Raw genomic sequence first — 27,345 nt, 5'->3', positions numbered from 1 at the left:
CACCTTATACATTCATTAATATCATTATCATTGGAAGGGCTGCTTAAATACTCGGGTTTTTTAGGGGTTATAGAAGGTCAGGGCAAGAATCGATCCAGAGAGCAAAAGAGCAAGAGGGCTAAATTCTAGAGGGAATTATCTCATTCAGACAATGCATATTTATTATCTCTTATTTGAGAAGTTTTCTCTTTTAAGTCACAATGTTTATAGCCAGAAATAAAGGCTTGATGATACAGTGGCAATTAATGTCCTATCTTTATACTTCATTATGCAAATTATGCTACGAATGCTATGGATTAAATCATATATCATTACAAATATTGTCACCGAGCTACAGTGCACAATCAAGTTTCTTGTTTGTTTTTCAGAGAGCTGAGAGATGCAGAGTTACAAACAGATAAAAAGCTAATATTGTAAGACACAGAGGAAGATGAAAAAATGCAACATATTCATGTGAATACTGTGAGGATATTGACTCAGTAAGAGATGGTGTTCTGGGATAAGTGAGACGAAGGCGTTCTCACATGAGGACACATTGGAGAGAAGCTTTATGTGCATTTATATATCTATGTGTGTCATTTATCATGTTCTTTTATGTTCTAGTCATATTCCTCTGTCTTTCTATTACCTTTCATCACCTCATCTGCAGCACAGTTGGGCAAAGTGCAATGTAATCAGAGGTTGGATGGAAATCCAGCTGTGTAACAGATGATGTGGTGAGAGGCAAAACCTTCACTCTTTGTCTCTGGTGCTCCCCAGGTGGGAGATCAGATTCTGGAGGTGAACGGGCGGAGCTTCCTGAGCATTCCTCACGACGAGGCAGTGCGCATGCTCAAGTCTTCACGCCACCTCATGATGACCGTGAAAGATGTGGGACGACTGCCTCACGCCCGCACCGTGGTAGGAGAGACCAAGTGGATTGCCAGTTCCCAGATCACAGACAGCTCGGCCAGCAGCAGTGTAGCAGGGTGAGATAAAAATTAAGCATTGTAAATGCTTTATACATTTTTAATGCTCTGTTACTTATGTAATGGAGAGCCTATCTCTCTCTCTCTCTCTCTCTCTCTCTCTCTCACTCACTCTCTTTCACTCTCTCTCTCTCTCTCTCCTTCTCTCTCTCCTTCTCTCTCTCTCTCTCTCTCTCTCTCACACTCACTCTCTTTCACTCTCTCTCTCTGTACACTCTATAATGTGGAGCTTCATTTAAGCACTTGATAAATCATTAGTGTGTTCGGTACTCAGACTTCTTTTTAAAGAGGCAGTACCACCAGTACGACTAGTCTGAATGTGTGTGAATAGAGAATTAGGCTTTTAAACCAGTATTATTCCTAGGCTTTATGGAATATTAGAATGCCATTGGTTTATATACAGTATTTTACGGATAAGGGCCTTGCTTAAGGGCTTCAGCTTAGCAGTGCTGGGGCTTGAACCCTAATACACCAATCAACAAAATTAAAACAGTTGGAGCAGACGTGTAGAAATGTTTGCAGTAGTAGCACTGGTACTTTATGGTACTGTTAGGGTTCATCTTTTACTCTTTTATACAAAGTGCTTATATCAAAAAAACATCATATGACATTTGAAATATGTTTATTATTGTGTATTGAACAAAATATTGCACTATTGTCTCAACCACATCGTCACAATGCAGCTCTGCAGAAATCTTATTTTAAATTCATATCTAGATTCTTAATGAACAAAGGAATGAATCTCTGATTCAACAAAGAAAACTTAAAAGGAATCAGACTCAAAAAGGAAACCAGTGGCTTTCTGGGAGAAACCAGATACTGTAGCAGGATGATAATGAATCATTAATGTTCTACAGTAAGCTGAAGCACTATTACATATACACTACATACAGTATGCTATATGGCTACCTTGACATCAATGTCCTTCTGAGGGAACTTTATAACCGACGATAAATTTATTTCAAATTAATACGCTGTAAAAAATTTGTGGTTTACTCGCTAAGAAGCTATTAGTAGTCATTATCCCAAGTAAATCCCTAAGGGCTGAAATAACATGATGATCTCTGCTAATGTGCAAAATACATTGTATATGATTTTATAAACCATTTTTCTCGAAGGCTCACTGGCGGCACTGAAATCGCCCATTATTTGGCTGATAAGTTTGAGAGTTTGTGTTGTTTTCACTCATGTCTCTGCCTGACTAAACAGCCTGTGGGTGTTCAGGCGTTGTGTTTGTGCTTAATAAATTACCAATTCTATGCTTAGACATGCTGATTTAATTTGAGTCCTGAAACTGCTCTAAGGTTGGGTTTAAATCTCCATTTTAAGAGTAGGCCTAGTGCTAGCAATTTCACCTTCTTGTTTTCTATTTGGCTACATCTTTATAGCCCCCGAGCAGCCCTGTGGCTGAAAAGAGTTGTGAAAATGCTGCAGCCTGCTCCTGGTGTCACAGCTGTACTCTTTACTGAAGAAGGAAGTTAAGCATGGAAACCAGATCGATGCCTTTATTCCTTAGGCTTCTTCCAGGTTGTATTTTAAATGATGTGTGTCAACAGTAGTGACTTATATTAGAGTTCTTTTCTAGGTCTATAAATAGAAGTGTGTGTGTGTTTGTGTGTGTGTGTGTTTGTGTGAGATGGAGTGGGAAAGAGAGTGAGGTGGTGGGTAAATTGCCCTTTGTGTCCAGTGCAAACACGTTTTCCGTCAGCTTTAATGGAACGTGGCTGATGGAGGTTTAGCTATACTTGCAGGCAAGAGAAAAATGCAAGGTGGCATTTTATAAAGGGCCGTTTATTAGCTTATTTCTTGGCTCATATGGAGTGAGGTACACCTACACAGAACAGGCCACAATCCCACAGGACCAGCCGCGTTCGTACTGTTACTGTTTCATCCCCGCTGCAGAGTAAGGCTCATTATAATGCTGGAGAAGGTGTGTAAGGCTCTCTCGTTTGTTCTTTTATTCTCTAGACTAACCCAGGATCTTCAGCTCCATGCATTCCAAACAATCATTTCTCATTTCTAGTCATCACCGACCATGCAGACGGTGTATAGTTTAATGGAGCAGACGCTCTTCCATACAGGTTACTACACAATAGCTCATAATAGTCTATAATAGTTACAAAACAGATATCTTACATTTACACCCTACAACTGTTAACGTATTGTAATCTGCTGAACAAAAATCTAGAAAACAATTCATTTATCCAGCAGTTAAATCCAATGGCACAACGTAGTATAACACCTGACTGAAATTCAAACACAGGATGTTTATTTTACTGTAGAATTTTAGTCTAAAATATGTAAATACACAATGATGTTATACAGTCTTAATAAACAATAAACTAACATCAAGCCTAATGTTTCTAATGATGGATGACACCGATATAGTATGTATTAGGTGTAAGATGAAATAGTGGAAAGAATTCTTTAGGGTATAGAAAATAAGTTCTATTAGTCATACTATTATAGCAATGCAATTACAAGAGTACAGTTACTGATCAGAAAGTCAAGGATTCTATCCCTAGCACTGTCGAGCCTCTTTGCTCCAGAGCTATAGAGGTGTTATGGCTATAATAAAATAGAATTTCACTGTGCTGTGTTGTATATGTGACAAATAAAGGCTTTTTCCACATGCATTATGCTTCTTTTTGTTGTTATTATTGTGCAGCATTAACATTCTGTGAAACTTTGTAATTATAGGTATATTGACACAGGGTTATTTATTTATTTTTTTTATTATTATTACTTTTGGTTAGCCACTGGTTTTGAATTCTGCCAGAGTGCTTTCCCGCCACACTATTGATTTCTCGTCATTTCTTTCTCTCTTGTAGTCTTTCTATGGATCAAGGGGCTTCAGCCTCAGGAAAGGTGAGTGCTGGGTTTCTCCATCTGAGCACAATGTTCTCTTGTGTTTCTTTTGTTAACACCCCAATTTTCACAGCAGTTCTACCAAACCAAGGCATGTACTTTGGTTGTAATTACTTTGCTGCAATTAGCACAGTAAAGCAATTCTGAGTATTTGTGCGTCCAGCTGTTTATAGAACAGTATAGATTTGTTATTATTATGACTCCCAAAAATCTGGTGTATACATTAATGTAGAAAAAGAAGTTTGTTTTGAGTCATAAAATGGCCATCTGCTGTTGAGCTTTTCTAATCTACAGTAGCATATTGATATTGCGTCAGTGAAAAGGAAGTCGCAGTAAAATGTATTAGGTGCTCAGGCTTCATAATGGATTAGCTTCAGTCTGTTTGTGGTGTTTTAATGACTGAAACAATGACAGTATGAAAATGTTCACGACTAGATAATTAAAATGAGAATGGGGTCACAGTGACAAGGCATTGCCTGTTGAGTTATAGACAGAACAATCTGAACATCGATGAGTGATCGAAAATCTATCATGTGATATAATGACATGTGAGTTTTAGGTGCTAGAGTTTAGGATGGATCCGTCTGAGAACCTTCAATTTAGGTCGGTGGCCTGCTTTTGCACACAGAACAGTCTCAATTCTGCGTGGCTCATCTAATGGTTTGTGTGTTCTGAGATGCTCTACTGCGTACCGTGGTTGTAAAGACTTGTAATTTGAGTTGTTGTTTTGAGCCTTCGTCTTAGCCTTCCTGTCAATCCAGCGCTGTTAGCCCTAACAACCATTCCACAGACAATCAAAATTTCCCCCGATTTTAATGTTAGATGTTTATCTGATGATTGACAAACATCTAACATTAAAAATAATTAATGATTGATATGAACATTAACGGGGGGCACGGTGGCTTAGTGGTTATCACGTTCGCCTCACACCTCCAGGGTTGGGGGCTTGATTCCCGCCTTCACCTTGTGTGTGTGGAGTTTGCATGTTCTCCCCGTGCCTCGGGGGTTTCCTCCGGGTACTCCAGTTTCCTCCCCCGTCTAGAGACATGCACTCTGGTAGGTTGATTGGCATCTCTGGAAAATTGTCTGTAGTGTGTGATTGTGTGAGTGAATGAGAGTGTGTGCCCTGCGATGGGTTGGCACCCCATCCAGGGTGTATCCTGCCTCAATGCCCGATAACGCCTGAGATAGGCACAGGCTCCCCGTGCCCCGAGAAGTTCGGATAAGCGGTAGAAAATGAACGAATGAATGAATGAACATTAACTGATGCTCTTTGTCTTTATCTGCACGATTTTATGCATTCCACTCCTACCGAATGACTGACTGTTTGGAGTTGCATGAATGAGCAGGGTTTGTGATATAGGTTTGTGATTAGGCCTGCTATAGGTGTCTTGTATAAAATCTATATTCTGGTCCTGTTCTTTAAGATTCTCTAGTGAAATTGGTATTCATGAGTTTACACTTTATCGTGTGTTTATTATACTTTATCCTACTCTATAGCAGTGCACTGTTGTTGTAAAGGAAGTGATGCTTTTAACATGCATCTTAACCTGCTAAATTTTATTCTCATTTTTATTACTTTGTCTCATGTGTGTCCTCTCTATTCCCTTTGGCCAAAAAAATGACCCCATTAGTTCATGTCTGGTTTTGGGCTCTTTCCACTATCTGTGCACTGACTAACTTCCCTTTTTTGCAAATCTGTCTGGGGTTAGCTGCCTGTACTTCCTCAAAATCACTCGCTTTCTGCGGTCAAAAGAAGCTCGAAGCTTTTGTTTCTAATTGGTTTTCTACTTCTTCCGTTTAAATTGATGTTTATCTCTACTTCTGTCATTTTTGTTATTTAAAATTTCCTACACAGGCTTTTATTTTGGTGATGTTTCTTCATTTATCATTAGGACTACGTTATTGACTTGAATTATTTGATTATTTACCTGGGTTAAATCAGATGTTTCAAGACACCAAACAGGAATTTGACATGCCTGGCTTAAGATGTCATGATCAGTGGTACACATGGTGGTGAAGGTGTACAAGGTAAAATCAGAGAGCATGGTCACAATGTTTCATTCCAGTATGACCGTTAGTTTGTATAACACACAGAATCTATCATTGCTTGTGGGTTTGGATCCCAAAGATCTGTTACTGGACTGCATCCAAATTACAGCCATGCTGATATTCAGTCTAATGGCATTCTTACTCTTCAGAGCTTCAGGTCATTTTTACATCATACAGCAGAAAAATCTCATCTCATTAGCTTTGTATAGAAAATAGATGGATATATGTTCTGTTCAGTTTGAACGAAAAAGTGCAGAAAGCATGTACGGTACTTTAATTCAATTCTCTGCTTTCTTTCTACTAACAAGTACCCCAGTGTGATGGACAGCCTTCAAATAAATAAGAACCTTCATAGGAAAAAAGAATAACATTCTGTTCCAAAAAAAACCCATGAATGTTCCAGGCTTTTAAAGGAGAGAAAAGAAAAGAAAAATGAAAGAGTAATAATTGTGAGAAGACAAATGGAGAAAAAAGGGAGCAGCCAGGACAGGGTAATGCAACTCAATGTGACCACAGCATGGGATTTTTGAGAAAAACAGCACTTCAGATTAAACCAGTAGCGACTCTGAGTGATGAGTTGTGAGGCTTGTGCTTAAATGTGTGGGGTTTTTTTGTTGTTGTTTTTTTGCATGAATTTAATAAATGGGAAAGTAAACAAGGAATGGAGTAAGAAAAAAAAAACAGCTTGGCTCTCAGATGTATTGCATTTCCTTGCAAAGGATGTGAACGCTGTGTAGTTTATAAATCAATTGACACCAGTATCACCTCTTAACCCCCTATGTAAATTATTTGAAGTTTAGCCCCGGGGATCTAATACCATAATTTCAGTGTCTGATTACAGTGATGATTGGTGCTCTCTTTAGAAGTGTACAAACAACTGTTTAATTTTCCATAGGCACATATTAAAGCCTTATGGCAAAATTTGCTCGAGTAATTGCAGACGTGTTTGCTGGTACCATTTGATTAATTACAGGTCAGTGCTCAAATGTGAGCCGCTGTGGGGAAAACATGCACAGATAATTGGCATAATCTTTAAAAAAGGAAAACGTCTTTTATGCAATTTCATTACAAAGCCCCTGTCAGACACTTTGTCTCTCCCGAGTGCATGCAATGAATTTAATTCAGCATAAACTCATATGATTAAAGATTTAGGAGAATTTGCATGACCGCTTATTACACATTAAAGCATTAAAGTGTGTGTACACAGTAGTAGTGTGTTGTAATTGAAATACAAGTGACATGTACCTGACATAGAGACTTTAAACTTGATAATTATGTAACTGTAAATATCAGGAAACAAGCTTTTTATGGATATATAAAATGCCATGGTAGTACATTACATTATAGAACAGGGAAATTCTTTCTTTACAAATCTCTGGAGCAGAGAAGGTTAAGGGCCTTGCACAAAGGCCCAACAGTAGCAGAGTGGCAGTGATGGGGCTTGAACCTCAATCCTCCAATCCAGGGGCGTAGCCGTTATTTAAAAAGTGGGGGGGGGTGTCTAGTGTTATCTGTTTTTTTTTTTTTTTTTTTTTTTTTTTTTTTTTTTTCAGTTAACCCTTGTGTAAATGACAGGTTTTATTTTTAATCATGATTTTTTTAATCATGCTTTATATGCGTTATGATTATATATGATTATAAAACAGAAAGAAAGAAAGAAATAGAACAGCTTAACACTGGGACAGTACCCTTAAAAGGACAGTTGTACTTTAGTACAGTTGTAGTTGTACATTAAGGTACACATGGGTACTCTAAGGTAGTAACGTATACCCTTTTGAGCATAAAGTACAAAGATGTCCTTATAATGGGTTTTGATAACACACTTGTTAAAACAAAAGACGTTATAAAAGAGTTTATACAACGTTTGTCAAAGCAGCTATTTTTCCTTATAATCCTTTAAATTAAAATTTGCTAATTATTCAACAAGAGCAACAGGCAGAGTTTCTAAACATTGTGCAACACAATTTCGGATACCATATGCCAACTTACACTGCTTGCCATTTTTATAAAAAAGGAGTGAAGCGTTTTTTTTGCCGCTTTGAGCTCATCGTAACCGAATGCTGGACCGCGGGTGCGACTCGAGCTACAGTACTGCAGGCGCGTTATGATGACGTGACAAGTGAGTGACTGATTGTTGTGAACGTCATGTATAGACTATCTTAAACTTTATTGTCTCTTTGAATTTTAAATCATTCTGCATTTATATACATTGCTCCATTAAAACCTCAACATGTGGTGAACACAACTCTCCACTAAAAAAGTGAGGGGGACGAATTTACTTTTTATTAAAAGTCCCCCGCGTAATCTAAACCCCTGCTCCAATCAACAACCCAGACCCATAACCACTTGAGCCACCACTGCTCTAGTATTATTATTACATTAGTATTATTATTCTAGTATTATTTTGACATATTATACTATGTCATCTTCTTCTACTTTTGTCTTTTCCCCTTAGGGGTCACCACAGCGAATCATCTGTTTCAACTCTATCATCGGCATCCTCTACTCTCACACCAATTAACTTCATTTCCTCTTTCAACACATCCATATATCTCCTCTCTGGCCTTCCTCTTGACCTCTTACCTGGCAGCTCCATCTTCAACATCCTTTTACCAACATAACCACTCTCTTTTCTCTGTACATGTCCAAATCATCTCAATCTAGATTAGCTGAGATGAGATTGTCTAAACCATTTTAATATATTATACTATGAAATATTGAAATTTAATCATCCTATTAAATTCAGTTTAATTGATTAAATTCAGAAAGTCTTTTCTTCACTCATCCAGCCAAAGACACAGTTGAATAGACCAAGTTTAGTATCCAGTCATTTCAGATTAGCATCCCATAAATTTCATCAGTATAAAAACTATGAAGGTTAAATTTGCTAAAATCAACTTCTATTTTCTTATAAGTTTAAGTATAAGTTTTATAAGTTCGCCTGCCTTCTCTTCCTAATGTCTGGTACATGGTAGGCAGCAAGTCAAATACTTGCTACATGTTTAGCTAATATTGTAAGCATCTAGAGATTGAATAAGTAGCAATAAGGAATATATACCTTTACCTTTTGATACTTAAGTACATTTATTTGCAGCAAATTTTTGACTACATTTTTGAGTACATTTTGAGCTACTTTTAATTGAATGAGATTTTGACACCTGATCTGTGTTTTCATTGAAGTACAATTACGATTACTGGTTCTGAGTGGGTGGAAACTGAAGATAGGACAAAACAGTGAAATTAACTTTTCCGTGTTTTAATTTTTGTATTTCTTATTGTTTGTTATACAAGAAAACATTGTTTTGTTTTGTTTTTGTAAATTTGAAAATTGTAGATTTTCCAAAAATCGCAAAAATTGCCAAAATTTGATGAACAAAATTAACCTCATCATGCGTTAACCTTATCCTGATTTCTTTGCAGATAGAATGGTCATATTATACAAACCACTGGAGTCCACTGACTCCAGGTCCTTGCTTTGACTTTGATCCCAATTCTTCAAATAAATCTTAATCATAAACCACTTCTTTGTGCCAGTTTTCCTGAACAAAGCCAACTAACTTGTTTTTTTTTTTTTTTTGCTGAGTGAGACACTTAGCGTTATGGATTGCACTATGAAATTTCATGTCTTGAGAGTGGCTCAACTGGACTGAGGCTCTTTGCCAGCCTTCTACAGCTTTAACCTTCAGTATAGAGAAGTTTCTTAAAGAAAATGGAACATCGATTTGCAGAAAATTGCATCTTCTTGCACCCCTTTGAAGAGAGTCACACACTTATACATGGAGCCTTTTTGTTTCCTTTCATCAGGTGTGGAAAAATGATACAGACGTGTCCTTGTGTGAAAAAAATTGCTTTTGATAGATTCACCTTCCGTTGCTCATTTTTTATTCTGTCTTTCTGATTTAGGAACAGTGCTCATGTAACAGTCACAGTTGTGCTGAAATACAGATCTATTTACAGAAATTCTTGGTTTGCAGGCATTAATGAGGCATGCAGCAAAGTGAAAGTGAATACATATTCATTTTTTAATCGTTATACACCGTTGGAAAATACATTAGTGTGCCAAATGCATTCAAACACTTAGAATAGAATGCTGTTCAGGCCTTTATTTGTTAATGCACATAAAGGAGATTACAGTTTCCTAGAGAGAATTTACTATGGATAAATGTATGAACTCCACATTGTACTCAACATGGCTGTATACAGTACAGATTCCACAACTAAGTCCCAAAGTTACAACAAAACCTACAGTGTGAAAAGGGAAAGGTTACACAGGCGCTTTAGTTGTTTCTCTGGACTCAATATTTACTACCTCGGAGATAGATACTTACCCCTGCAAACTGGGAACACCCCACAAGGGTGTTCAGTGGGCAGTGGTGGCTCAAGCAGTTAAGGCTCTGGCTTGTTAAGGCTCTGGCCAAGCTGGCGCAGTTGGGCCCTTGAGCAAGGCTCTTAAAAGCTCTCTGCCTCAGGGATGCTGTATCATAGCTGACCCTGCACTTTGACCCCAACGTCCAAAGTTGGGATATGGGAAGAAAGAATTTCACTGTGCTGTAATGTATACTGTATGTGACCAAAATAAAGGCTTCTATAAGACCTGCCATTTTAAAGATGCTCTGACCCAGTCATCTAGCCACCTCAATTTGGACCTTTAGTCACTCAGATCCTTAAACATGCCCATTTTTCTTGCTTCTAGTACATCAACTTTGAGAACCATCTTTTCACTTGCTGCTTACTATGTCCCACCATAAGCAAATGCGCAAATACTTTAGAGACGGATAGAGAAGTTATAGAATGAAGTGTGTGTGTATATATATATGTTTTGATTACAGAAATTTTCAGCCAGGTAGAACTTTATTGTCGTTGCCGAGTACAGGAACATAGCAACGAAATGTCGTTTATCATCTACCAGAAAAGGGAATGAACAAAGGAAGTCCAGATAAATATATGTACAATAAATAAATACAAGTATGTGCATAAGAATAGTATGTGTATAGAAATATGTGAATATGTGATAGTTGTGTACTGTATATACAGCACAATATGTCTGAAAAAATAGATATAATTATGCGTGTCTGTGGAATATGTGTGAAATATGTACAACGTACTGTATGAAGGTAGAGAAGATGTGACAGAGTGTACGGGGTGGAGCAGAGCTGTAAGGTGATTACAGAAAGTGAAGTATTAGTGAGACATTAGGGTCCCTGTCCTGTAAAATGAAAGTGACGTGACATACGGCTAAGTATGGTGACCCATACTCAGAATTTGTTCTCTGCGTTTAACCCATCCAAAGTGCCAAACCCCCCCAAGCACCCAGGGAACAGTCGGGGAGTTCGGTGCCTTGCTCAAGGGCACCTCAGTTGTGGCCGGCCCAAGACTCAAACCCACAACCTTAGGGTTGAGAATCAGACTCTCTAACCATTAGGCCATGACTTCTGTAGTGTAGAGTTCAGTTCAAGTTTAAGGTCATGGACAATAATGAAAATTATGATCTCATGACTGCAGTCGTGTATCTCTGTGTGCATGATGTACTATGTGTGCAATAGAAATCATTTAATAAATCCAGTCTCTCCTGTTACACTGCTCCTTTTTCTCCCATGTGCCTTTACACTTACTACTGCTGTTGGTACAAAATAGACTACTTCTATTCACAGTGGAATAAACAGGCAGTGCTTCTGTAGTGCTATTTTATAAGCTGGAAGACAACATGAGCTATATTATATAAGCTATATTTTTAATTTAAGACAAAAAAATGTACTATTTACAATTAGGATGCATGCTTTTTTTTTCTCTCTCAACCCAGACTTAACGTGAAAGCATTAAATTAAATCATGTAACTCGCAGATGGTTTTTGCGTTCTGTGCCAGAACAGCATTAAGACATTGATCAATTATTTAGAGTCAGAGAAAGCCAAAAGTAGAGTCTACAGGATGTTGGTGTGTCTTTTTGTGAATTAATAGTTACACAGGAGATTTTAGGAGACCGTAGATGTACACAGTGAGTTTGCTGTCACAGAGAAATGGAAGAAGTTGAGAGTGTAAATTATTCAATAAAGAAGAACCATTTGTATTTTTTCCGTCAGGTTCAGAATTAAAGAAGAAATTTCTGACTATATTTTGAGGAACAATTATGTAATACTCATAAAAGAAAAATGAACTGAGAGGAGTCTGTAATTTAAGGAAAATAGCAAAGCCGTGCTTATTAATGATAGATGCACATGCGGTCCTTGTTATTTATAACTTGTATCATCTCAGTGACAGACAGAAGAGGAATCCTGACTGATTTCTCCAGCTATTCACACAGTCAATTCCCTGTCTTTGTGTAGAGCCACAAATTTTCTTGTTAACATCCATCAATGAAACAGTTCAACCCCACACCTTCCCTCCAAACAAAACCCATCTAGAAATAAGTTAGAAGCTTGCTTCTGCACTGTATTAGTATTTTGTTCCCATTATCATAATGTCATATTTTTTGTTGTTTATATGGCTTATTTTATTACATGATGAATTAGAAGTTTATCATATTTTCATAGAGCAGGTGTGTCAGGAACTACTACAATTCCCTGCCAGACCACTAGAGGGGGTGCTGGCAAGTGTATTGCTATACGTCCCTTGTTGAATGTCATGTGTCTTGATTTTTTTTTATTTTTTTTGTGTAGGTATCCGTTCCTGACAGATTATATTGAACATTTATGGAAAGAGTCTCCACTCCAGTGTTGGTGTTTTGTTAACAGTCACAGTGTTTTATTATGTTGCCCTGTTTCCTGGATAGAAGTGTTTCATGATTTAGAGCGCAAAAGAATGAGAACAAGAGAGAGAGAGAGAGAGAGTGTGTGTGTGTGTGTGTGTGTGTGTGTGTGTGTGTGAGAGAGAGAGAGAGAGAGAGAGAGAGAGAGAGAGAGAGAGAGAGAGAGAGAGAGAGAGAGAGAGAGAGAGAACGAGAGTGTAATGATTAGGAAACAACTGCATCATTGCTGTAACATAAGTGATAACAGGAACTAATTTTGTTCAACAACACTGAATATAAATAAAGTATAAACTATTAAATAGCATGACATGGTGTTCACCAATGAAATGTGATTGGTCACAAAATTGTCATATAAGCAGCATAACACTGCAGTGTCCTACAATAAACAGCACAAGCTTCAGGTAGTTAACGTATCACAATATTCTACAATACAGGAAGGAAACAGCATTAGACATGTGACTTTATGCCAGCTATGATAACGGGACATTTTTATAATACTTGACATATGATATACGTTTTATAACAGTAATGATGTGATTACTGTATATCCAGGATCAGCATAATAATGACTTTCAGGCTGAGGAAACATCTCATTGGTTTTCAAGCTCTTCACTTCCCTCCAGTCCCTACGAGTTACACTAATGCTCACTCTTGTCTTTATTATTACTTGTTTTCAGTTTTTCCCAGAAAGTCATTTTTTACAGCCATTTTATTTGCAAACTACACGTTTTGGCCAGAAATGAGCCTTTTCTGCCGTTGCTTCTATAAAATGTATCAGCAGCTACACCATAGCTGTAGACTTATCTCCTACTCTAGGTAGTTGACTCTATATACATCATATACATCAGGTTTGAGCTGAGCTACAGTATATGTACATAAAGGGTGCTTATAAGTCTAGAGGTAATTGTCCATGTTTGAATTTGAGTCTCTGAAGACAGTCCCCACTTTCCACTCAGCCAATATATTTTAATGATAGCTATGAGAATGTGAAAAAAATCTCAGCTTTCAGCAGCTTAATGTCTCTGTCTCTTCCATCACCCACTATTTTTCCCCTTCATTACATTTAATATAGGTAAGTTGCTCATGCGATCTCCAAAATAATGCGGAGTTTATGATGTTAATACTTCATCTCAACTCAATTGAATGGCAGCAGAGCAAAGCAACATGAACGTGATGCTCTTTGTGTCATCCTGAGGAACATCCTGAGGTGCTATTGCCGGCCCGAGACTCGAACCTACAACCTTAGGGTTAGGAGTCAAACTTTCAAACATTATGCCATGACTTCCCACTTTGCTTATGATATTGGCCAGAAATTATACATTGTTATGACTAAAGAGGTTGTCAGTGTCATTGGACCATTAGCAAAGGAACATTGAGGATAATGTTGTGTTGTGTCCTTCTGTAAAAGCCAAACAAAGCTCTTGGATTAATAGTCTATATAAAGATATTGCTAAGATATTTCTACAACATGACAGCACATTTAACCATTTCAACTTCAATTGTCAATTGCTTTTATAACAATAAAAAATAAAAAAACATGTTTTCTTCACAAAACTGGAGATATTTCATATAAGTATATTACCTGGTGTATGACAATATGGATATTATATCACCTAACAGAGAAATGTTCATTTTGTAAGGTCAGTCACTCGAGATCTTGCTTTTGTGCCATACATTTTCCATCCACAGCCGGTTTAAAAATGACTCGACTGAACTTTGATTGAGTTTTCATTCTGTGCAATTGCTCCAGTAATGACCAATTAACGTCTCCTCAATTTGACCTTCATCAGAAGTCCAGTTCTTTCTGCCAGAATGATTTGGCTTGTGCGTTGTACAGGGCAGATCTCCTAACTGACTTTTCTTTCCCCAATACCATGGCATGTATCTGTAATGCCATGCAGAAGGAATTTGATATTAGAGTATACAGAGCACTCAGATTCCCAAAAGGTCCAAACAAGAATTAGTGTCAGGGCTTAAATTGTTTAGCAAATACAGACAAGCGAGCCTGCATGCCACTGTTGTCTGTATTGTATTGATCGAGCTCAGATCAGCACTGTTTCTTTTGTATTTTTTAACAAACCAGATGATCTTATAGAATAGATCATATTTTTTGAAAGAAAGAGACAAAGAGAGAGACAGGGTTACTTATGACGGTCAAATTAAGGCACATCTCCAAAGCTCTTTTGTTCTGATGGCTAGTAAGGGTGTCGTTAAAGCTGGACTCATCTGCTGCATTAAGGTAAAATGGCTCTAACAAATGTGAAAGAACATAGTGTGACAATGTGCCTAGAATGGACCAGTTATTGATCATGGCACTGAAAATAATTAGAAAAGGCTGTGAGTAATGTGTTGGTCATACAGATAGTCAACTCTATTATTTACAGATATGCACCATTTATAAAAGCATGGTTCATGTATATACTGTATGAAACAATACTGTACATAGAATAAATTACATTTTTAATTTATCATCTAAGGAAGCAGTATCATTATCAAACATACTACAAAGGTTGGTAAAGCCATGTCTGAGGAGAATAATGACAATGAATTTCATACTGTAATGTCTAATAAGGTTAATGATCAATGTTAATTAGATCTTCTCCTGCTCCTATTCTCAAGACATTTAAACATCTTAATATTCTTACATTTGTGTAAGTGTGCCAGCGTATTCGGTTAACACCACTGATTTCAATAGGGTTCAGATCCCTGACACTGAGAAAACACTGATTTTGTGTCCACCAAAGAACCATGAAAGACCAAGTCTCATTCGTTCTGGTAGAGGCAAGCTAGTTTTGGCTAAAATCTGTCAAGAAGCTTTTCAAGATTGCTAAAGCATTACACATGCTCTACTGAAAGACCAAATACCTTATTCATTAACAAGAATGACCTTTTATTTCATATTATTTTTCTATACAGCTGATATGAAGTGCTTGACAAGTTAACTTACTCTTTTAAATCTATTCACAGATTTAGATATTGGTCTTGATGAAAGGTCCACTTATGGCCAAGTCCTAACCTTATCTACAGAGGAAACCTTGTTTTGATTAAAGCATGCTGGTAGAACAAAATTTGTCACAAAATTCTTTGCAGTTCATGAATACAAGGTTTGCCAAGTTTGGCCAATGTGTCAGAACTCATGTGGCCTTCACACGAGCCTGACCTCAACCTCACTGAACACCTTTGGGATGAACTGGAACAACAACTGCGCCTCATTCTTCCTTCCCCGACAAATCCCAATAGTCATGCGCCAGTCTAGTGAAAAGCCTTTCCTGAGAATTTTTGTTATTGTTATTGGTATAATGAATGTTATCATAACAGCAAAGTGGGGTCTAAATATGGAATGGGATGTTCAGAAACCACCGTTCAGATTAGTTATGATCCAGTGTCCACAAATCTTTGGCCATATAGTTTATCATTCCTTAAAAAAAAAAGCCCCCAATCCTCTAGACCCAAAATAACCCCAAAAGAGGACATTTTAATTGTTTTAGAATTAGATATCCTGATGTCCTGCTGCTAACTTGTTCACTTAGCAATGCTTGAATATCTATTAAGCACATGTCACCGTGCTGCCAAAGTACAGACATACTCATAGCAATGCTTACCCTAAACTATACTGGGTAAGTATTATTGGGGAAAATACAGCAAATATTCAGTGACACCAGGTATTTCTCAGCAGAATATTTCTTTAAAAAAAGTAAAGGAAATAGAGTATGCATGCTGCCTTCAAAAACTGCTGAGATGAAGGCACCTCAGATGGTAGCATTTTATGTATACATAAAGGAGCAGGCACATAGCATCATCTTTCTCTCTCACTCTCTCTTTTCTCTCTCTTTCTGTTTCTCACTCTCATCATCTCATCACTAGAAACTTTAAGGTTTTTGGATTTAGGAGCTAATTTAAAAAAGCTCCCTCTGAGGACAGAGACGACAGTGAGAGGAGGAAGACTAGGAAGATCAGGATAGAGATGTGCGCTTCAGTGAAATATCATCTTTTCCATTTAAGATTGAATGAACTCTCAGTGGAGGTGTTGAAAACAGATCTTTCATATATTCTCAGTGAGCTGGAAGCTAGCCAGCAGGTCATTTGGATGACAGAAATATAATTTGTTGTCTGTTGCCAAAATTCAAACTTCGAACCAGACGGAAGACAGAAGCTGTATAGATCTTTATAGAAACAAAAGAAAAATGGTTGTAATTTTAGCTCATATTGTTATTTGGTGGAATCATCAGCTTGTATATAATTTCAATGAAGTCTTGTATTAAATCTATGCAATTGTCCTTTTACAAATTTTTATGGTATAAATGCTTTTCTTCTTATTTCATGCATTGAGTTATTGTTACTATTATTATTATTATTATTATTATTATTATTATTATTATTATTATTATTATTATTATTATTATTATTGTTGTTGTTATTATTATTCTCCAGATGGGTTTTTATAAAGGAGTAGCCGGCTCTCAGGTGACTCTCTCCAGTCTGGTGAACCAGAGTAAGGCCATGCTGGAGGAACAGGCCAGACACCTTCTGACTGAACCTGAGAGACAAACCATGAGCTACTACATCCAGGAATATAACAGAGGACACGTTGGAGTCGAGCAGCTGGTCATGGCCCTCTTTGAGCTTCTCAACACACAGGCCAAGGTTTGTCAATGTGAACGGTTTTATTGATGGTCCTGCTTTTGTAATCCAGTGTCTACATCCCTTAATCCTCTTATGATCCTTGCACCAGTTCCACCCCATTAAATCACATCTATTTGAGTCCCAGACACTTTAATAATAATAATAATAATAATTATATAGTCATAGATAGCTTTTACCTCAAATATTTAGAATTTTGCATCTTACAGTAACAGTTAACAGTACAGTTACAGTAAAGGTCAAATCTACTCACAGATTTAGTTCTTGATCTTAAAGAAAGGTCTTGTTTAAGTATCCATCTAGGGCCAAATCCTACCCTCATGACCAAGGCAACCTGGGTTTGACTAAAGCACACTGGTACACCAGAATTCAAGATGTTTCACAATATGGCAAAAAGGTCCAGTGCACCAATTTGTGGTCCTTCCAGAAAATGCCGAAAGCACACAATTCTACAGGATGTCTTTATATACAGTACCATAGTAGTACAGTTCCCCTTCTGGAACTAATAGGCCCAAACTTTTTCCAGCATGACATTGCCCCAATGCAAAGAGCCCTGACCTCAACCCCACTGTACACTTTCGGGATAAATTGGAACACTGACTGTGACCTCACTAATGCTCTTGTGGCTGAATGAACAAATCCCCAGATGGAGACAACATCTGGAATGGGATTTTCTTATACTGTAGGTACGATGGTCAGTTGTCCACAAACATTTGGCTAATCACCAAGTGTTTATTAGCAGTTGCGAAGACAACATTTGCACATTATTATTGTGAAGGTTGGGGTTAAATGAGCCATTTTAACTCATCTTTGGACACCAGTGAGGGAAGAGAAGAGTTGAGCATGACGTTTTAACTCTTGAGTCAATATCAGACCGGAAAATACTCCCAGACACTGCTGTAGACATAGCATGCTCCAGCTAACATAGGGCCCTATGGCTGGACATGAGCTTCCATGTTGCACAGTCTCAGATTCAGAACCACCGGTTTCAGCTGAGACTCAGATCATCTACATGACTGAGTGCTTTTTTAAGAATTGCTACAATATTTCTATAAATAGTGTCATATGATACTCTTTTTACAGCACACACACACACACACACACACACACACACACACACACACACACACACACACACACAGGTTTTTTGGAGATTTAATTTTGTTTATTACAGTTTACTTAAAAAATATAAGGGAATAAGAAATAAACAAGAATTTATATGAAGATTTAAATTTTATTTATGGACTTATTCGTACACTAGAAATTCTAGCGATAAGTGCACTTGTTTAGAGAAGCAGTGCAGAACATATGACACTTTGCTCTTACATTGTGCGTAATGGATGTGTGTGTTTGTTGGTGTGTGTGTACATGTGTGTGCGTATGTGTGTGCATGTGTGTGTGTGTGTGTTGTCTGCAGTTCTCCCTTATGTCTGAGATGCGGGGGCTGATCAGCGCACAGGATCTGGAGCGTTTTGATGCACTTGTGCTCCGCAAGGAGATTGAAGCTCTGAAGGCTCGACAGGGAGCAGCAGGAGGTTCAGCACTTCACACAGACTCCTTCTCAATGGTTTCCTACCCAGACACACTGGCCTCCTCCTCAGGCAGCTACATGACCAGCACCACACTCAGCTCTGCACGGGTATGTGTATGTGTCTGTGTAGGTACTCTGTGCGTGTGTGTGTGTGTGTGTGTGTGTGTGTGTGTGTGTGTGTGTGTGTGTGTGTGTGTGTGTGTGTGTGTGTGTGTGTGTGTGTGTGTGTTGGATCCTATAATAAGCGAAGTGTAACGTGTAAATAAATTGCACATGCATATTTGCTGAAGTTTGTCTTGTTTAAGAGAGAGGTTTGACTCCTCTGTTTAATGATTGTGTGCATGATTGTGTGTAGCTCAGTGTGTCAGTTGGTCAAACTCTGATGGTGGGTAAAAAGCGATTCAGAATAGTACAGAGTGTGTGGGTGTAACAGATGGATAAGTGCTGAGTTCCTGCTAAATTGTATAGCCTGGAGTACTAAATCCTAGATTTCAGATACTGTTTAACACCCACTATTCCCTCTGTATCCAATTAGGAGCGACTGCTGTGGTTGATTGATATGATGGAGGTAGGACACAGATACAGATGTGTTTGCAATGGCCTGACTTTTCTTTTTCCACTTTCCACACTCTCTTACACACATACATGCATACACACACACTTGTCTTACTGTTCTTGTGTTCATCTAAATTAATATATTCACTAATACATCTCATTAATGCTATTAATGCCTAATCTTAACCCTAACCCTAAACCTAAAATCTCTTACCAAAAGGAACATTTCAGCTCTTTTAGTTTTGGTGTGTGTGTGTGTGCGTGTGCGTGTGTGCGTGTGTGTGTGTGTGTGTGTGTGTGTGTGTGTGTGTGTGTGTGTGTGTGTGTGTGTGTGTGTGTGTGTGTGTGTGTGTGTGTGTGTGTGTGTGTGTGTGTGTGTGTGTGTGTGTGTGTGTCTGTGTGTCTGTGTATGTGTGTTTGTGTTCTTATGGGGACCAGCTAAATGTCCCCACAAGGTCAACATTTTCTGGAATTCCTATCTTTTAGGGTAGATTTGGATAAAATGCATTTTAAACCATGCCTCCACAAGCTGGATTAAGCTGGATTAGTTTTACCAGAGGATGTTTGTGAATATGATTTGGCTGATTCAGATATGATAAAGTACCTGTTTAATTTGCTCATAGTGGTACATCAGAAATAGTTTGGGTATTTACATCCTGCCTCCTCGTGAGGACTTGACAATGATTTGTGGATTCTTTAAGATAAATAGCCAAACTGGACTTTTCCTTCTACACTGATGTGTCAGGAGTGTATACAACTTTCCCCTTGTAATATGAATTACAATGCTAAATAAAAATATATGGCACAAAAGGGATAAAAGTACAAAACAAGTGCGAGCACAAGAAAAAGTACAGTCTTGGAAAGTGGGATCCAAGAACCATCGTCGAGAAACTACTCTGAAAAGAGGAAATACATGACACCTTTGGCCAGACCTCACAAAGAGGAGGAATAATAGGAAGGATGAAGGCCTGACAGGATGTAAAAAACAAACTAATTAAGGTAAAACACAGCAGAGGTGAAGACAATCAGTAACAAGACATACAGTATGTTGTGTAAAAAAAAAGAAAAAAAAAGCACAGTGCAAACACAAGCACGTGACTTGAACTCAAAAGAAAACAACATGTGAGTAGAGAGGTGTAATTTGTTTCACTGACAGTGTAGCCTGAGTGTACATGTCAGCATCATTTAACACTTATACATAAACAACACGCCGCACTCTACTGCATTACCATAAGGTCAATACGGACACGACTGTTATTACTGAAAGAGCTCTGTGTTCCGAATGCTGAAAGTCGTTTGCTCTAGAAATTATAACTTTTCGGGCTTGAAAAGCTATAATTGTCAGAAATATAGATGCAGCCATAGCATGCTGAATTCAAATCACCTTGAGAAGTAAAACATATCCAGCTCAAACCCGGCTGTATTCGAGTGGTAAGCTTGTAGCTGGTGGAATGGAATCATCAACATGTGTGTGATTTATACCTTTTTTTCTTTAATATAGATTATAGATGGGTGACAAATTAAAGGATAATGAAAAACATAAACTGTCATGTTCGTTCACAGCTTCAGTGGTGTTTTAATGATGGTTCTGATGTCCATTTAGGAGGAAACTGGTGTATTGACTACAAGTGACGCTTCTCTCTAAGGGGACAAGCAGAGACAAACCATGTCAGCTAAATGAATCCTACAGCAAAACAAAGCCAGTGATTTTTTTACCCCTTTAGTTGTTACCCTTCTGTATCTATGTGTGTGTGGTTGTGTTTTTTACCAGTAATGCACAAGTTTTTCTTTTTACCAGCCTGATCTATAAACCATATTTATTGCATGTGTGCACTTAATAATAAAACTGAGACTTTCAGTTTACTTGAAATAAACACAGCTGCAGCATGTAATATATATTAATACTATAATACTGTTACACTCGAACCATAAAGCTGGTTCGAGTGTAAAAATAAATAAATGGCCATGAGAGAAGTTCCTACCATTTATTTTTGTAGCTTTGTTTGTATTCATGATATCTTTTTTAAAACAATGACCACAAACAGCTCGGTTGCTTGACTAGAATTTTACTCTTTAGTCCCAAAATCTTACCTATTTTGTATTTTGTACTAATTAATTAAGAAAGATTTGTTCAATATAAACATTTTATTTATATTATTTTTCTAAACATACCGTATGCATAAATGTCTAGCATGATGAAAAATAAATTTCCTTATAGTAAATCACTTTCTGTGACTTGACAACTCTATGTAGGGTTTATTAAGCATGTGCATGTGAGCAAAATTGTCTCAAAATGTCACAGACTGTATTGTCGAGCTCGAGTCTCTTTTCCTGCTCATTATCGTGCAGTTGTCGAACCGCTGTACAAGCTGCCAGTCTGAAATCTGTACGGCATAAGCAACAGTGAAGCACAACCTTGGCAGCACACTTCGCTTCCCTCTGAGACTCACACACAGTGATCAGATTGGCATTGCACTCAGAGTTCTGTGGCCCCTCAAGCCAAAAAAAAGAAGAGCGCACATCTGTCACAGCCTATACGGCTTTCTGACAAAAAAAAGTTCTAAGGGAAAACTTCTAGCTTTCCGCTCCGCTGGAGCTCAGCCGGGGATTGTGGACTTGGGAAGTGGAGGACCTGGGCTGACTTAGTGCATTAGAATTTCACACATAAGATTAAGAGAAAGAGGAGTGCAAGCTCGGGGACCGAGCTAGAGGGACAGATTGACTGAATTCATGCAAGTGAAGATAAGAGGCATGTTCGTTCATGTGAACTTCTAAGCAGAACGACTCAGCAGTCATCCACGGTCCAGTGCAAAAGTTTGCACACCCTTTATTTGGGTTGTCAAGAAATTCTGATTTCTATATACAAGTTATCATATACTGTACATTTATGTGAAGAAAATTAGGACACCCCATTAAATATTAATTTCTTGATTAAGAAATGTCAATTTCTGATCTTAACCTCAATAAGCTCAATGAGCCGTTTCTTGTAGCCATCTAACAGTTTCTGACATCAACTAGAAGAAAGTTTCCCCCACTCGTCAATGCGGAATTCTTTCAGCCGTGTGATGTTTGAGGGGTTTCTTGCATGCACAGTCCGTTTTAAATCACCACACAGGATCTCAATAAGATTTAGATCTGGGCTTTGACTTGGTCACATCAGAATGCTCAGTTTTTTACTTTTCAGCCAGTCCTTGGTGGAATTACTGGTATGTTTTTGTCATGGTGTAAGGTCCAGTTTCACTTCAGCTTTTAAACACGTTTCTCAAGCACCTTCTGAAACAATGTGGATTCTGTGATAAAGAGCTGGCCAGGTCCTGCTGCATCCTTAAACCATAACACTTCCACCTTCATGTTTCACAGTTGGCACGAGGTTCTTCTGCTGAAATGCTGTATTTGGTTTATGCCAAACATGCCCTTTGTTATGGTGTCCAAATAATTGAATTTTAGACTCATCTGTCCAAAGCACATTATTCCTGAAGTCTTGGCCTTTGTCTCTGTGTTCATTTGCAAACATCAATCATGCCCTTATGTTTTTTATAGACAGCAAAGCTTTTCTCCTTGCACACCTCCCATGACAATTAAAGTTGTGCAGTCTCTTTCTGGTGGTAGATTCATGCAATTTGACATCAACTATACCAGGACCTTGCTAGATCCCGTGGTGATATTTTAGGGATTTCCGAGACTTCTTTAAGCATCTTGCAGTCAGCTCTTAGGGTGAATTTGCTTGCATGGCCTGACCTGGCAACGTTAGCAGTTGTTTTAAATGTAATCCACTGTAAATGATTTTCAGACAGTGGAATGGAACTTTTTATACATCTTACAAGAGTCATAAGCATCAACAAGCTTCTTTCTGAAAGCCTCAGAGAGTTCTTTGGATCTCACCACAGTGATATCTCTCACTTCAACAATTAAGAGCAAACCAGACTAAATATCTGCAGTTTAAATAAGGCAAGCCTTTTCCAAAATGTTCTATAAAAATGTTCTACTAATTTGCACCTGACATGACACACATGTAGGTAATTTTATCCATGTTAAGTACAAATAATAATGATAATAATAATAATGTCCTTACTTTTTCTCACAAAAAAATTTATTTTCTTAAATTATGTTTTAAAGATTGTTTAAATTCTTGGGTTTCATTTGTTTAGTTATGTTACTTGAATCTTCCAACATTGTTAAAATAACAATCAAATGTCCATATTTTTAACTATTTAAAAAAAACAGCTTCCATGGGGTGTCATATTTTTTCCACATGACTGTATATGTAAGCAGCTGTAAATTTTTTCTCAAAATCCTTTCTCTGACAGTTTCTGACCAAATCACATGTCATGCAAATGACAAAACAGGGTGGATACAGGACCAGAAAGACACAATAAGATGATCTGAGCACCATGCTGTGAGGGGATTCAGGACACTGTAAATGTTAGCAGCTAGCATTGCTCCAGAAACAAAAACCTAGAAATTAAAGTTATTTTCCAACCTTTTTTTTTATAAATTAGACTTTCTACAAGTGTTTTTGACCACAGTTCATCTCCATTATAAACCTGTTTCAGCATTTTTTTGTATTGCAACTGGGAAATTTGTCTATGGTTTGAGCACAAAAGACTATGTTTTTTAAGACTATGTTGACCTCTATTAGCATTTCTGTTTATGAAACATCTCAAATGGCGAACCAAGAAGCAAATAACAAAACCTTCAAAACACTGAAGGATCATTTATACCGTAACAGGGCTCCAGTGACACCAGTGTCATTCCGTACGCCTGTTTTAATTAAAATTTTCACAAGGAACATTACCATAAAATCAAGCAAACATCCACCTACTCGAACAGACAGGTCTTTGAAGCTAAATGCAAATGAATTAGCCATAAGTGCTTCCTATACTTGCACCGAGCAAGCAATTAGAGGTAATTGATGGGGCTTTTGTTTTGCTTGGGGAGACCTTTAATGAGGAGAACTGCAAGCTTGTACTTACTGGGCTGTGAAAAGCAAATCCCAGAAACTCCCTGCCATTCTGGGCACCTGTTAATCTTAATCAGGATTTTTCGGGGGGTATTTAGAGGTGGGGGGGGGGGGTTCAAAAGAGAGGGCTTGAATTTACAAGCCTGGGTGTGCATGTTAAACTGGACCTAAAGGCTTTCTGATGACTCCTCTGTGAGACACAAACTCATACATATATATTGCAGTTTGGATTCAACATTCGTTGTCCAGATATTTGTTATTGTCTGACTTTTTTCTGCTTTCGTTCCCTTTGTCAGAATGACAGCGCGGTGGAGACTAATGGAGAAGACGCCCTGGAGAGTAGAAACGCCCTTCCAGACGTCTCTCTGGTGAGCCCTACGACACGGTTTGAGCACAGCCTCACACACAAGGCTCGGGTGGAAAAGCAACAGAATCTCATGTCTGCAGTAATCACACGTCTAAACAATGTGACGGAAGATCTGAGGCGTGAAAGAAAACCTGGAAAATGTCTTGTCAGTAATTGTGCAATGCTGTGATTCCTTTCCAAAAGTAAAAAGGTCACTGAAAGGAGAGATTACTTACTAAAGGCGAGGTCTGCTGAGTTACAGGAAGGCATGGGAGTCTTTTCAGACAGTATGCTATCTAAAACATATGCAGATTTGACTGACAAACTCTGTAATTGTAATTGAAATCCAGTTTCCCTGAAATCATGTAATGGAAAGTTCTGGCTGGGAACGAGATCATTAATCTTATTCCAAAGCTATCCTTAAGAACTTTTAAACAACTTTTCAGTACAGGAGCAATAACAGCAAAAGTCATTTTACTGGCTCAGAGTTTTGTATCTATGTGTCTACGTATGTGCTAGTAGATAAAAGCGTTCTACAGAACTGCATCATATAAAAATATTTATATTTTACAACAACTCCGCTGTTCAGTTCACAATGGAAACAGAAATGCATCATACAGTATAAAAATATTTCTATTTTACAAACCGTTCAGTTCACAATGGAAATAAAATAATAAGAGATAAGCCAAGACTCTAGAGATATAACACAACAAATGTATCTGACAAACGTTTCAAAGAATGTTGCCCATTTTCATAAACTTTGTTTTTTTGTTCACTGTAGTGCCTCTGTGTGGCCAATTGAGGCAAGACTTTTAGACTACCATCTCCTAAAGTTTTAAGTCTCTAAGCCTTGATGTTTGATCTGTTTCAGGGCAGAAAATGTCGTTTTATTTCATTTTATTTTATTTTATTTTATTTTATAAATTTCCTGCATTCTACAAATATAAATATTACCTGATGTTCCTGCAACTGCTCCTAATCTGCACTGAGATTATAAGCAAGTTTGAAGTAGGCTTTCAGGTTTCTCAGTCCAATGAAACGTCAAAATCACCGACTGTAGTAATTGGACTACATATGTGGTAGACTTTAGCTCTGACATACATGTGTATGGTTGTCTCTTGGTTTTTCTGTGTTATGATGGCCGAGCAGAAAGGACAGGTGCTCTTTTGTCAACGTGAGTAAGTGATGTCAGCCCTCTAATAAAACCCAATCAACTCGTCACAGCTGTTTCCACGGCAACAGACACCTTCAGGCTGGAATTTGTGCGGTTTGGAGTTTTCCAGTGATTTCTGAGGGCCAGGAACACCACTCAGACAGCTCCCATTCACTCCTTTGATTAGTTTCTCTCTCCAGCCACTTCATCCATTCGATTTTGAATCATGCTTTTCGCTTTGTTTTTCTTCATTTTTCTCTTGGTTTTGTTTCATTTCTTGTTTTTTCCACTGGATGAATGAGAAAACCCGATAATTTCATGCTGGATAATTGAATGCTTTTATGATTTGCATCTTCTAGAAATATTTATGATTGATGCTGTGTTAGTGTGTGCTGATTGTTCTGATAAAAGATCTGCTACAGTTGAGAATCTCTCAAGATGTTTATGTGCAAAAAATTCTAGGTGTTTTATACTTTAATTAGTTTGACATCTGATGCCCTGTTCTTCCATCCTAGGATGAGATGGGGTCAACTTCAGAATCCCCACCTTCCTTCAAGCCCCCTCCTCCCCCTCGCGTACAGCGCCGCCCCAGTCGTAAACCCGCCCCTAGCAAACGCCCCACGTCCGACTCCTCTAACTCTGACCTGCACTTCACCGCCCATTCCCACTCACCTACCAAAGACTACACACAATCCAAACAGCCTTCGGGTGGCCCAAAGAAAGAGCCTCCATTGGCTCAGCTCTCCATGGTGAGTCAGCACTTGATCGGTCCTTTCCCACGTGTTCAGTCCCCCAACAGGTTGAAACCCCCGCCAGCACCTGCAGTCCCAGCTCCCCTTGCACCTCCTCTGCCCCCGAGTCCAGAAAAACCCAAAACCACACCCTCCTCCCCATCCTCCAACCAGCACTTTGTCATGGTGGAGGTTCACAGGCCCAACGCAGAGCCTGACGTCAACGAGGTCAGACCACTTCCTCAGAGCAGAGGTGAGCAGATGCAGCACATCACACAGTTACTGGTCAAAACATTCTGAATACTGATCTACACCTGCTATACACTTTATATCCAGATTTTTTGTTTTGATTTATGATTTGCCATGGATCTAGGATCATGGTGCGGTGTACAAGAAAAGAGACTTTGACATGCAAGTGTATGACATGCAATATTTTAAACCATAGTTTTTCAAGGAAACAGAATGTGTCAGAATGCTAGAAAGTCTGAAGTTTGAAGGTGATGATGTATGGGTATGTATTTTGGTTCACTGTTAAAAAAAATTTGTAACACATTTTCTTTGATTATTATAATACCATACAGGACATTTAGAAAATACATCAGGATTATTGGTTTGTCGCCATTAATAAAATCTGGAATCATCCAGCTCAGCATTTTGATCGGTGAAAGCACAGGATAGGATGGGGTTGGAAAAGGGATGAAACATAATATTAGTTTATGGTTTATTGGTGATATCATTGTCTTATTTTATCTTTACTCTACACATGCAGATGAATAAAATGGATACACAGTCTTCA

At 38.1% G+C, this 27,345-nt stretch overlaps 1 protein-coding gene across 4 annotated transcripts in view; it reads left to right on the top strand.

The window, feature by feature from the left end:
- Positions 1 to 27,345, top strand: part of whrna (whirlin a) — a 92,304-nt gene that overhangs the window by 58,458 nt on the left and 6,501 nt on the right. For 2 of the 4 annotated variants that reach the window (XM_047805987.1, XM_027142400.2), the window contains 7 exons: positions 760 to 968; positions 3,800 to 3,836; positions 17,064 to 17,276; positions 18,691 to 18,912; positions 19,340 to 19,372; positions 24,616 to 24,687; positions 26,334 to 26,802. In XM_047805987.1, coding sequence (XP_047661943.1) covers positions 760 to 968; positions 3,800 to 3,836; positions 17,064 to 17,276; positions 18,691 to 18,912; positions 19,340 to 19,372; positions 24,616 to 24,687; positions 26,334 to 26,802 — 1,255 coding nt within the window. The remainder of the gene's footprint in view (positions 1 to 759; positions 969 to 3,799; positions 3,837 to 17,063; positions 17,277 to 18,690; positions 18,913 to 19,339; positions 19,373 to 24,615; positions 24,688 to 26,333; positions 26,803 to 27,345) is intronic. The other 2 variants (XM_047805986.1, XM_047805988.1) reach the window with 2 other exon arrangements.

The sequence above is a fragment of the Tachysurus fulvidraco genome, chromosome 21 (genome assembly GCF_022655615.1).
Source record: "Tachysurus fulvidraco isolate hzauxx_2018 chromosome 21, HZAU_PFXX_2.0, whole genome shotgun sequence".
Classification (NCBI taxonomy): domain Eukaryota; kingdom Metazoa; phylum Chordata; class Actinopteri; order Siluriformes; family Bagridae; genus Tachysurus; species Tachysurus fulvidraco.
Note: the sequence above shows the minus strand (reverse complement) of the source record. Positions and strands in the feature narration are given on the sequence as shown.